Source organism: Colossoma macropomum, unplaced genomic scaffold, assembly GCF_904425465.1.
Source record: "Colossoma macropomum unplaced genomic scaffold, Colossoma_macropomum, whole genome shotgun sequence".
Lineage (NCBI taxonomy): Eukaryota > Metazoa > Chordata > Actinopteri > Characiformes > Serrasalmidae > Colossoma > Colossoma macropomum.
In genome coordinates, this window is record NW_023494803.1 from 29,499,652 (window position 1) to 29,513,523 (window position 13,872).

Sequence of the window (13,872 nt, forward strand, 5' to 3'; positions counted from 1 at the left end):
TTGTCTATCCCTTTTTCTTTCTTTCTTTTTTTCTGTCTCTCTACCCCTCTCACTCTTTTCCTGTCTTTTCTCTTAATATTTCTTTATTTCTCTCCCTCTCTTTCTCCATTTCTCTCTCTTCTTCTTTCTCTTTCTTTCTCTCTCTCTCTCTCTCTCTCTCTCTCTCTCTCTCTCCCTCTGTCTCTTTTCTCTTTCTTTTTATTGATTTATCTCTCTTTCTCCATTTCTCTCTCTCTCTCTCTCTTTCTTTCTTTCACTCTCTCTCTCTTTCTCTCTCTGTCTCTTTTGTCTTTATTTTTCTTAATGTCTCTCTCTCTTTCTCCATTTCTCTCTCTCTCTCTCTCTCTCTCTCTCTCTCTCTCTCTCTCTCTCTCTCTCTCTCTCTCTCTCTCTTGCTGGCAGTCGTGGGTTGCCGGCACACACATGGCCCCACACACCCGTTCAGACATGCACTCAGCTCCACATCTGCCGGACGCCACTCATGAATATGCAGGAGCAGGAGCAATGCTTATGGCAGCGTCTCGTTATGGCTGGAGATGTGCGCGCTCACGCTGCTTTCCACTATCTTGTCTTTACTTGGCATTCAGACTCGTCATTCACGCATTTCCAAGCTTTAAATCTTTTTTTCCTTTCTTTTTCTGCTCCATGTTAGGGTTTATGTTCCGAGCCAGGCTCTGCTTCTGACAGTTCTTTGTTTTTCTTTGGTGGTATTTATGTTCTTTTTGTGCTGAAGGGTTGAGACGTGTTCCTGACCCTTTGTCTAATGTGTATGTTGGCCTCCATGCTTTGCGTAAAAATGACAAAAGCTGGTCTATAGGAGATACTGGGGGCTGAAATATGTGCGCTGTTCAGTTTTATGGAGCATGTTAAGAACTTTATGCTTTGTTTATTGCTGTTAACAAGGTTTTTGGTCCTGCCCAGACCCATGATGTCTGTCTAGTTGGGTATGGCTAAATTAGGAATATAACAATAGACAAACGCCATAATACGATATGTATTCAGGTTTTGAACCCCGATATGTAGCTAACATTTTTGATACAGAAGTAAAAAAAAAAACACAAAACTCCTAATTGTCTTAGAACATAAATACATTGATGTATACATTGTGGAAATTTATTTGGATAGCCACAAATTATTAATAGAATATCGATGGAACTCTGATAGTCAGATTCTCGAGAGAGTTAGGGTTAGGATTAGGACCAGGGTGAGGGGTAGGTTTATGTTAAGAGTTGAGGTTAAGGTTAGTGTTTGAGCTTAAGGTGAATTGAAAGTTGAATGTAAGTTACATGAAAAGCATGTATAAAGCATCTACAGTTGGCTGTCCAACCATATCACATCACATGAATGTTAAAGAGCCCATATAAGGAAAACCAAAGTTTTGTACCTTTTTTGTAATTAAAAAATTCTGTGGTGTGTAAGCACTGTAAAGTTTCAAAACATACCTTTCATCCCGCCACCAGTCCATACAGTCCATATATGGAAACTAAGCTGCAAAAACAGCTCATTTTAAATGTAATGTTTTGGTGATGTCACAAAATCCCAGCACATTCAGATATACCCACCAATTTAGCCTACAGGAGATCAGCCCCGCTCATCCATGATTAATTTATAAGGAGTGTTTGTCATGACTGCTTTTTGGATAAAACACAATATAGGGTAGCCAATCAGAACAGATGTCATTTACATATTTATAGGTGTTTACAGGCACAGTAACCAATCTGTTTAATTCTAAGTGATTAAGAGTGATTGGAAATGGTATTTTTTAGTACATAAAACCACACAAACATGTAGATGTCAGTTAAAAACTACAAGAAAATATAGGATATGGGCTCTGTGGTATTGTTAATGTCAGAACAATATACTGTATCTCCTAATAGTAACTTTTCTGGAGGAGGAAAAAAGTTTTAGTGTGTGTTAATGTAACAAGAGCTTGGGGCAGCTGATTTTAGGCACATGAACATTTTTGGCTGAAAATGAAGTGGCACTTCAAACGAAAGAATGAAGTGTCAAAATCTAACACTTAACAAATAATATAAATGGTAACAAAAAAGGTGAATAGTGATTTTAACTGTTTTCTTCACTCTCCTGCTCTGGTCAGCACAGACACGTTCAACCAGTTTGTGCAGCAGCAGATCAACAGTGAAATGCAAACTCAGTCCACTGCAGCTGTGTTCTGTATGTTCTTCAACTAACATGCTTTTTTGCATGAACTGATTTAATGGAAGTCTTTAATGGAAATCACATAAATAACACTGAGTAACTCAAGGTGATGAGCCTTTTTAAAGTGGTTCCATTCGTTCCTGCTGAGGTGGCTGTTTCCTGTCTAAATGACAAACATAAAGCGACTTGTGTGACTTTGCTTGCTAACAGCACCCTCTACTGAAGAATCTTCAGACTGCTAGACAGGAGTTCCAAAGCCACACCTATGTGCTTTACATATTTAAAAAATAAGATGTTTTCCGTCAAGAATTCAGCTTTGGGAAGATACCTTTGCAAAACTATGAATTGTATTACATTTGCATCATTTTACAACTTTTAATATTCAATATTATTTAGCAAGCTGTTTAAAGTTAATTAGTCCTGTAGTTCTCTGTCAGTTCATTTTCCCAACATGGTGAGTATTGACTTCTGAGCATCATCAGCATTACTACGTTAATGTAAAAGCAAATTACATATAAAAGAACCATTCCTTTCCGTTTTCAGCTTCGATTATCAGCTGAGTTGCCGTTTCGGTCAAGAATTTTCATTTCTATGCATCACAAAAAAGAAGTAAATTAATTAAGGAAGACAAAAATGGAGTTACCAGCTTTTGATATGACAGCAACAATATATGCATTGTGACACTGCTCAGTTAAATAGTGCTTATTTCAAACACTACAGTTCCACACAATGGCTATACATACAGACAGAGTCTCAACAGAGCCTATAGATGGCAAATTGTTTATGACATGAGATAAACAATGCCTGATGGCCCTCACTTTCACTGGGCATGAAAAGAGGAAGACGACTGAGTGATATTCAGGCTAATGCATCACATGTGTGAGTTTCCCTCTGGTATGAGGCTGATAATTGGAGTGTCATCTCTTCATGCGGAGGAGACGGCTTGTCTCTCACGTTTAGCTGCTTGCCCGGGCCTCGGCAGCCAGCGAGAGGACACAGCAGATCTGATCAAAGATAGAGCCCCTCTTACTGGGGGTCATCCATCTCCACACGGCCATTTTTTTCCACTCAGTGCTGGCAGTGGTGCAGCGGCGCAGGCTGGAAGAGAGGAGTGCAAACAGCTTCCTTCCTCACGCAAACAAGCCCCAGAGAGCAGCAGAAAGAGCCTCTCTTTTAACTCCGCTCTTCTTTTTCCTTTTTTTTTTCTTCTTCAAGTCAAATGGCCAAACGTCAGGAAAGCTGTCCTAAGATTTTAGTTGCTATCCCTCCATTTAATTTTACTCTATGCTGCCCCTTGAAGTACCCCTCTCATCAAGTCAAGAGGCTTTCATATCAGCTCAAGAACTTCTGTTTTCTGTTACGTTGCTGGATACAGTAAGTGTTGAACTAAAGGCTTCACCACACTGATGCATATGAAGCCCGCTGCTTTACCCTTTTTGAACTATTGGTTCACAACTATTGGTTTACAGTACTGTTGAGTGCTTTAATGTGCTTAGATACAAACAGCAAGGACTCAGTCCAAACTATGCAGTCTGTCAGATGTCCAAATAGCTGAACATTATCTTTACTTTTAAAACGTTCAGGAAGCAAACAACACAATTCAGAAGTCACATACACTCTTAAAAAAAGATACTGAACTGTTAGTGAGCTGGTACACCTCTTGTTACTGGGGTGTTACCCTCAAGGGTAGTTTTTGTTAGGAAACATAATTAAGCCATATCATTTTTTAAAATTGGTATTGACTCCACATATCCTGTCTCATCTCCAGGCTTTTTATTTTATGGTTCAGTTTTAAAACAAGTTATGAAAAGGTGCAAATGTGGCCTTTTCCTGTGAGAAAAACATCAAATTCATGGTAAATAGTTGGATCCTAAAACCGCTATTGTGTCTTTGAGGGTACGTATGTACCTTTTAGGGTACATATACATTGTTTATTAATGTGCATCAATGAATTTAAAAACATACATTTTAGGCCAAAACTTTATATCACTAACATACAGCAATGTCACATTTTAAAATATATAGTTTTAAAACATTAGGATATGAAAAGGTACAAATATGTACTTTTTACCCTGGGGAAAAAAAAACTTTTTTAAGGTGTACAATTGGACTTGAAACCAGTGTTGTACCTTTTGAGGATACATTTATGTTGTTTGTAGTTTGATAAATGAAAAGTGTAACTGCACAGTACCTTTTTTCTGACAGTGTACAGTCTATAAATATATATGTATAAATGCTGTCACTGGAATGGTACCTTTAAGAATATGTCTTCAGTACATAAAGGGAACGTAATAGTATCATATTCTGTTGCAGTTATTATTTTTTAGGCTGCATTGACTCCATACACTGTGTCCTGACTTCAGGCTTTTACTTTATTTTTCTATTTACAAAAAAGTTTTTCCCCTTTCAGCTGGGAAAGTGAGTCAAAGAAGTGGGAAAGTCTACCATTAAAACTCATTTAAGCTGCACAGTTTGACTTTAAGGACTGTGGGGGACAATACATAGACTTAAATTTACCTGGGCAGTACCTTTTTTCTGTCAGTGTACAGAAAAACATGAGAATAATGAACTATCCCTTTATTTGAATAGCCCACCAGTGATGACTGGTTAATTTTCTCTGCCTCTAAACCTAACATTAACTTAAACTCTAACCTTTACCTCAGTCCAAAACCTAATCCTCATTTTAGCCTTAAGGATGCATCAGAATCATGCCGAGATCTGAATCAGCAAATTTTTGCTCATAATGCAAAATTGACCATTTATTTACTGTGTTGCAGTTTTATGATGTAAATAACATGTGGCAGTTACGTGTTCACACTGTATGTGAATGCAGCTGCTACACCTGTACAAAAATGTTCTAGCATAATTATGCATGACTCAAAAAAAGCCAGTTGTCTTTTTCAGTTGATGTAGCACTTTATTTGATTCATTTTATTTAAATAGGCAACTGATTTCAAATTGAAAAAAATTAAATGTCAGTTTGGCCCATTTAAGATCAAATAATGTTGTTTCAATTGCACATTTGGCTAATAGAAAGAGCTGGAAATGTGCTAATGTGTTTCATGTGTTCATTTTCCCCACTCAGAGTGAACATCAGAGAGAAAAAAAATGCCAATAACAATCATCCATCTGCCAGTTTAGCTGTAAAGAAATCTGAATCGGCCATAAAAATTCATGGTTGGTGCATCTCTTCTTAACATGAATCCATTACGTTTTACAAGATTGTTTGTTAATAATTTTGACGTCTGTCAATAATCCACTGTCCCTGAACTCCCATGTCCTCCTACATCATGCTTCATCTCCATTTGTGTTGTATTTTCTAATGCAGTTCTTTTATATTTGTAGGTTTTACTTTAAAGTAAAATACCATCAGTTTATAAAGGAGACATTGGTTACCGTAATTTCTAGATTAGTAACCACGGTCATTAATAAGTCACGAAGTGCTGACAGTGAGATTAGTCTCATCAAAAAAAGTACCATTACAATCTGTGTATGTATGAACACATTCACACATATTATCACATGTAATGTTAAACTGGGAGCTTTGAAATTTTAGATTGTGTCTGAGAAGCTCCACAGCCTTAGAGGATGATGAGCAACTTTAAAGCCTCATCAAGAGATTCACCACTGTAGAAAATTGACTGTCTAGCTTATTTCTAGACATTTTTTTACCTGTTTTAAGTAATTTTAATCAAGAAAAATGATCTCACTATATTGGAAGATAATTTTGCTGGTTTCAAGCACATTTCTAAAAAAAAGCAAAATTATCTGCCAATATAGTGAGATCATTTTACTTCATAAAATCACTTAAAACAAATAGTAAATGTTTGGAAAAAGTAATAATCTTAACATAAGCTTACAACAATCTGAACAGGAGAAATATTAGATTTATTGACCAGATTTAAGATAATTTAAGAAAACTTGATAAGATACCATTTTTTGCAGTGCAAGGGCTAAACGTCTCTTATACCAGTCTATATGTTAAGAATAACTCAGGCAGTTTGCAGTTGTAGGCCATGTAATTAGTGAACAGTAAGCTTTAGGGTGTGAAAAGCCTGCACATTTAAGGGGTTCAGCAAAATTCACAGCCCCCTTGCTGACAGCATTGCTTAACAGCAAAGTCATTTCATATCAAAACTTTCAAAAGTTAACAGTGTACGGTAACATGACGTCCAGCGAGAGACTGGATGTCTGTGGTGATGATAGTCTGAACAGCACTTTTAGAACATTTCCATGCACCATTTGGACCTTATGTACATTCTTCTCCATTTTTTTTGAACATTTTCCACAAAGACATTAATTCAGAACGTGTAAATGAATTTTAATAAGACAGCATGTGCAGATAACCGCCAACATGTGGTGACCATTCTTTGTAGAATCAGAGGATATGCATGAGTTTGAGGAAAACTTTCCTCCAGGCCCCCACTGGCCTTATTCAGCCACCCGTCCCCACACTGCTGATCCATACACCCCGGATTTCAGCGGAGCTCGTAATGTATACGGGCAATAAAATCAGCGAGGGTCAGTTACTGAGCTACTGGAATGCGATTTTACAGCGTGGCTTCTGTTCACCGCACTGCCTCTTCCTTCTTGTCCTGTCAGCAGGCGGTATTTCATCAGAGAGGCTGCTCTACGGCCGCCGATTCCACGCACACGCGGCCTTCCTCTGCCTCGGCTGGGTTGCACATACTCTCTCTTTTGCTAGTTTTTCTTGGACCCTGTCAACACAATTTGCCCCAGCATAGCTGCGGATGGCGGCAGCGGCCTGCCACCCACTGCCAAGGCCAGGGGCTGGATGAGCGGGGCGTGTGTGTGTGGGGTTGGCCGGCCTGAACCTGAGGACCTCCACGGAGTGTTTCCATAAGGGGGGAGAGAAGGTCTTACTTAGCACTATTTAACTGCAAAATGGAGATTTATGAATGACCAAGTGGAGGCTTCGCCAAGCAGAGTTTGCGGAGGGACTTTAAAGTATGAAAGTAGCATTTATCATCCAGCAAGGCCTCAGTCTGAGCGTGTGTGTGCGACTTTGTTTAGCATTTGCACTTTTGATGGCGCTATTAATGCAACTTAGCGAAAAAGAAGTTGAAAGATAGCTCGGGTCATTTTTCGTTTGCTTTTAGTACGATTGTATTCTGGCCGCCTTTCATCACTTTATATTTACATTTTGCTCTGTAAATTTGGTTTTGAGCTTTTGAACCCTCTTTTTAATCTGTTCTTTTTGCAGCTCTCAGAGACCACTTTGAACTATTTATTTTTTCATCCCAGAGTCAAAGTACATCAAAACCAAAGCAAAGTGTTCTAGAGAACTCGGTGTTGTATTCTCAGGTCTGTAGTACGCTATACTTCATCTTTAGGAGAAGATTTGTTTGAGTTTTAGCACACTGTAAGGAACGTGGGGCTCTTGCCTTTTTTGTGCAGTATAAATAATTAGTTGAGGGAGGATAGGGAGAAGGGATGGTGAGAGGAGTCGTATGTGAGACAGTCTGATTTAAAATATATTCCATACAGGAAGGAACTCTTCCTTGACATATATTTTTCAATTACTTCCTGTTGGAGTTCTCCATTATATACATATATCAGGACAAACTTCATGCTTATTTACTTTTCTGGCTCCTAAAAGAATCACTCACTGTTCGCTTTTTCCAAACTATGTATTTTAGTGTAAGAATTTGTTCCAATTGAAAGAGCAAAATTAAGCACTAGGTTAGAATTTGAAAGTTGGGATAGTGTGTGAAATGCTAATAATAAATATGATGCCTTCAATATGATCCAAAAATTGATACAGAAGCATTTTCACCTCTGTGTTACATCAGCTTATCTTTTAACAACACTTAACAATCGTTTATGGACTGAAGACACTTATTAATCAAGTTTTGAAAGCAGAATTTCTTGCCATTCTTCCGTTAGTCTAAGTCTTCAGCTCTCCAGCCATACAGGGCTTTCAATGTATTTTGCTCTTCATAATACGCCACGTTTTCAGTGGGAGACTCGTCTGGACTGCAGGCAGGCCTGTCTAGCACCCACACTCTCTGATTATGCAGCTATGCTGTTGTAACACATATTTCATGTTGAAATAAGCATAGACGTCCCTGAAAAAGACATTGTCTTGAAAGCAGTATATTGTCGCTGTCCAAAGAAAAAATATGTATCTCCTTTTTTTGTCAATTTTTAGTTTTCTGCATCATTTGAGCATGGTGGCTGTCCTTTACATTGAGTAAATAATTCATGGTGAGTGGACCAATAGAAATGCTCTAAAATGGCTTGGAATAAAATCTCTTCATGGTGACTTACATTAAAAGTAAAGAATGTTTTTGGCCTCTCCCGTAAAGTTACCATTTTTGAGATACTTATTTTTTTTGGGCAGTGAAGATATGTTACTTTAAATGTGTACATATCTTTCGCCTTAATAGTTAAAAGTGCCTTTAAAGAAAGTTACCTATGTCATGGACATTAATACGGCCCCATACCATGACAGACTCTGGTAATAATCTGAATGGTCCTTTTTTCTATACAACGTCCATTATTTCCATCAACATTCTGAAAAGTTGACCCACCAGACCACAATACACATTCACACTGTGCATCAGTTCATTTCAGATGAGCTCAAGCCCAGAGAAATTGCCAGTGTTTCTGGGTGTTGTTAAAACATAGCTTCCACTGTGCATAGTACAGTCTTAACTTGCGTTTGTGGATGCTCTGATAACATCAGGCATCGTAGAAGGTAAAATTCCTAAAATCTTTGCTGTCACTCATTGACGGACAGTCTTATTCTGTTGGATTATTCACTGTGGATTATTGGCAAAGTGGTGAGCCTCGGCCCGCCTTTGTTTATAAAGAACTAGGCCTTGATACTTCTTTTATGTCCAAGCTTAATGGCATCACTTATTTACAATATTCTTTGAATGTTCCTAGTCTTAAGTTGTCCCAGTCACAACTTTTTTTTAAATGTGTTGCTGGCATCAATTTTTGATGAGTGTATATTTGCAAAAATCAGTGAAGCTGATAAGGTAAAGCATTTAATATCTTGTTTTTAAGTGACATTATTGTAAAAAGCCCTATAAAGATTGACTTGAGCCAATACGTTTCTCCCTCTTAACCTGTATATGTTCTGTAGTAGCTTTGGCATTTACACGTACCTTCTCATGCTGTCTATAGGTATAGTATTTCTTCCTAATTGCTAAATGGTGTAAAAGACACAGTATATAAAATAAACCTTTAAACAAGTGACAGTTATGACTATATCACTTTATTTGATATTTTGAAAAATGCTACAAGTTATTTAGGAAATGAGACGTCTGTACAAAATCATGTATTTTGCAGTCGCCCCGTACAGTCCAGATGTGTAATGGATCCAGGTATGGAGCTGTTCAAATGAAGATTGGCTTCAGACAGCAGGCTCAGATGTTCCTCTAGCCCTGTTTTCCTGATTAGAAATCTGTTATGCAGTGTGCTGATCCTGTAATTTCACTCACAGATTATGGCAGTGGGAAACAGAAGTCACAAGCAAATCAAGAAGCAACTTTAGAGGCCTGAAATACGGCTGTCTGCATTTTATAAGTTCCAGGTTGGACGTGTCGCGAGAGCTTTCACAATTCTCTCTCTCTCTCTCTCTCTCTCTCTCTCTCTCTCTCTCTCTCTCTCTCTCTCTCTCTCTCCCTCTCTCTCTCTCTCTGAGTCTCTGTATTTAGCTTCCTGTCTTTGCTTTTTCATCCTGCTTTTCCAGTGTACCAGCCAGTTCATGTTTCTGGGCCTGCATCTTGTTTAAAGCGCCCGGGTCGTCTTGTTTTCCTAAATCAAACTCCTCGCTGCCTGGGACCTGTCTCCATTTTTCTATTTATTCTCAAAATGCCAGACAAACTGGGAGAGGACGACCATAAGAGTGGAGGAAAAATATAAAAAAAAAAAAACGCATCAAAAAACAAATTGTATTGCATGGAGAAGGCTGCCAAAAAGAACACATCTGGTTTGAGTTCTCAATTTCTTTTATGACAAGGAAATTAAATGACATATATAACAATGTACCACCCCATGAGGGTTTGGGCTTCAATTTTGCAGGCTTTCACCTCCTCTTTTCTGCTCATTCATGTGTTAGAAGCCATGACTGAAGGCCTCTGATGGGTAGGGAGGCAGCTCATTTTTACACAGCGTGCAGTAGTATGGAATATTATTTTTAAAGAAATGCAGTGGAAATTCTTTTTCCTCTGTGGCTAAGTAAGAATAATTAGTGGTGCGATGGGACAACCACAACATCCTGTCAAAAGACCCTCACACATTGCATCTTCTTGTATTTTTATGTTGCCCATTACAAGTTAGACGCTTGGGTCTTTTCCTTCATCCGAGCCCTGGGCGTTCGGTGACCTAACAGTATGGTTTTATACATAAAAGTCTGATTTTCACGGGTTTTTTTATACTGGTACAAGTGAGTGATCCAGAACCTCACCCTTAAATAAATGTAATTATGTAGTTGTGACCATGTATTATTACTGGCAGACTTAATGGTTATGGCGCTCTCTGACTGTGCAGAAAAAGTGTTAACCTCATGTTAAGCATGCGTAGTAAACTGAAAGTAGCAGAGATAAGTATTTGGTAAGTTACACTCTTAAAAATAAAGGTGACAAAAAGGGATCTTTGCATGAAAGCCATAAGGCAAACCACTTTTGGTTCCCTAAGAACTTTTCAGTGGATGGTTCTTTAAAGAATCATTATTGGAAATGAGATATGTGATTGTAAAGGACCTTTTAAAAGTTTAAAGAACCTCAACTTGTTGTGAAGGTTTTGGCTTAGCACCTTTACATTCTTTACATTCTGGGGACAAATGCTTTGCACAGACCACTGCAGTCACAAACATTACATGAATGAATATCCATTAAATAGGTAAGAGTATATAAGAGTATGATAGAGTATAACAGTAATATGGTTAGTTTGTTAATGTTGTATATTATGTTATATATTAGTAATTCTGACTGGCACATATAATTTGAATACTTGAGTATTTGTTGATATTCTGTTCTATATTTAGTGATGGTTAGTACTGGGCACTACATCTTTTTACTGCATATTTCTTGCCGAGACGCTTCTAGAGTGGTCACCCTCCCTTGTTCAGACGGGCCTGTGGCTTTCAAAGCTCCGAAGTCCTCTGCTTCAATCGCTGTAGTTAAGAATATGCAACTAAAACTGAGCTCAACAGATGAAAAAACAGCAAACTAGCCTCATAAAATAACAAGTAAATAAAATGAACTAAAACTGAAACTGTGGTATGATAAATAAAATGCTAATTCTAATTCATTACACTGCCTGTGTAACTAATAAAAGCTGTACTTGAATGAGAGGGCTACAGTACATTGTTACCACCTACTGGATATATGTTGAACTTTAGTAATTATCATATTTAACATTACGGGGAAATTTTGAAAGGTCAGTATTACTGGTTATAAGAGTGATTTTGAGAATGATACGAGTACTTAATCTGAAATACGAAGGAGTATTCAAAGCCTTCGAAATGCTGTTCAAGCAAACACTATTATAGACTCATGAGATTTTGTTGTTGCTATTCTAATGGGATATTTCTAACAGTGCTTTTGCATTACGACTCGGTTTGGCTTGAAAGAAAAATAAAAGGAGTTATGATTTAAGTTTGTTTAAGCTCGTTTAGATGTGCAGTTCTTTCACCAAATGTACAACCTGTTAACCGTTGTGAAATGTAGACAATACAATATTTCACATTATTGTGGCTCATTTAGTTTATTATTAAAACAAAAAAAGTTTCTTTGCTCAAAGTGCACGTAAACATGATTGTGTACTATAAATCTCACTTTTTAGGTCCTGTTTTTGTTTGTTTGGGAGGTCCTTATGCTTGTGCCCAGGAACCTTGCAAGACCATGATCCATCTCTGCTTCTATCGCGTTGTTTTTTTTTAAAATTAAATTAAATTAATGTAAAATGTAATTTAATTTCCAACATAATTAGTTTTTAGAAAATAACATCCCTTTTTTGTCACTGTCTTGTATATTACTGTAATATTGAGCAATGAGCCTATTATCGTGATGATTAATTACATTAAAAAAAAAAACCAGCTAAACAATAAAAATTGATTTGAAAACTGAAAAATAACAATCCATGCAGAGATTTCAAAATACTCTTATTAGAAAGATGAACATGGAAGCCTGGAAGAAAATTATACATAAAAATTTTGTGTGAAAAAAGGGTGTGTCTATTAGGCTCTGTTTCTGATTGAGAAAGAGACCAGAATTGCTGATTCATAGATAAGGAAAATTTTTATATTTGCTTTTTTTTTTTAAACTGAGTAATCAAGTATAATGGAGTAATCGTGACAGTTCTTCTTTGCATCTTCTTTAACTGCACGTGGAGCCTGTGTTGTGCTGCATGCTACCTCACTGAAATTTGGAGTCTAATTCAACAAAGTCCACAAATTTCTCTAAATATATTCATAAACCACTTGTTAACCACACTCGACTGTGCCTTTTTGTGTCTCCATTTCCAGTAGACTAGAATGGTGTCTTATAACCCACACGACCAGAAATACTTAGATTAAACATAAAAGAAAAAAGCCTCACATTCCAGCCAGTGTTGTCTACAAAACCGGAAAACAAGGGCCTGCCTCTTGCCTCTGTGGAGCTGGAGTGCTAATTCATAACAGATTCTCCCCTCCCTCACTCTCTCTCTCCCTCTCTCTCCCTCTCTCTCTCTCTCTCTCTCTCTCTCTCTCTCTCTCTCTCTCTCTGTCCCCCTCCCCCCGCCTCCTCTCTTCCTCTGACAGAGTGCCTACCGCAGGAGCGGCATGACTTTCCTGGCTTGCTGAAGAGCAGGGAGAGGAAGTGATGGAGGGATGCAGCAGAGGAGTGCACGTCGCAGCGCCTCTCTCACCTCATCTGTCCGTCCGCCGCGGGAGCTCAGTCTGAGAGCACCCTGCAGCCGCGTTTCTGCCGCCTGCCTGTAAGCCTGTTTACCAGCCCTGCTGCTCTGTTCGTTTAGTGAGGAAGAGTTGCAGGCTGTGTAGGCTGGCAGGAATGCAGGCAGCGGGACTTTTTGTTGGCGCCTGTTTACGTCTTGCCGCCATACCACCTTTGAGTGATTCACAACGCTAGTCAGTCATTTGGGTCACTATTTTTTATTCATTTGATTTGTTGTTTTTGATTTGTTGCTGTTACTGTTTTTGTATCTTTTACTGGTACACTACTTTATAAAAATCTTTTTTATATTAACACACATTATAATTAAGAGCATTTTCCATCTCTTATAAAGTTACCAGAGTTGGAGGAGGTTTTGTTGTGACAGCAACATTTACAGTAATATATGGGCATTTTTTTCATTCGTCTTATAAATGCCAGACATAATGGATTGTTCCTCTCAAATGTTCTAGTTATGTTCTTTGTTTTGTTGAATCTTTGTCATTCTAATTTTTTAAGTGCATATAGCATCACCATGTTCAGCCTTTTTTGAGGAAATAAACTACTCAGAACAAAAGCAATGAAGGAGTGCTGTCTGCATAGCGATTCGACTGTGCATATCACATTAGCAGAGCCGGGAGCTGGCCCTTGTGTTTATTTGCGGATATCACGCTATAGACATGCTGAGGGTCTGGCTCCAATAAGGCCTTCATCACCATGTGCGCTTTAATGAAAGCAGCTTTTTCCTAGTGATAATGAAGTGACTGAGGTACTTCCATAAGTCTGTGGTCACCTTAACTTGGCA

The 13,872-nt window shown here is 38.1% G+C and overlaps 1 protein-coding gene across 4 annotated transcripts in view; it reads left to right on the forward strand.

Annotated features, from left to right (window-relative positions):
* The window catches only part of supt3h (SPT3 homolog, SAGA and STAGA complex component), a 110,503-nt gene extending 96,855 nt beyond the window's left edge, over positions 1-13,648 (forward strand). For all 4 annotated transcript variants that reach the window (XM_036593343.1, XM_036593347.1, XM_036593345.1 and 1 more), the window contains one exon: positions 12,938-13,648. In XM_036593343.1, the coding sequence (XP_036449236.1) occupies positions 12,938-12,979 (42 nt within the window). In that variant the 3' untranslated portion in view covers positions 12,980-13,648. The remainder of the gene's footprint in view (positions 1-12,937) is intronic.
* The last annotated feature ends 224 nt before the right edge of the window (positions 13,649-13,872 follow it).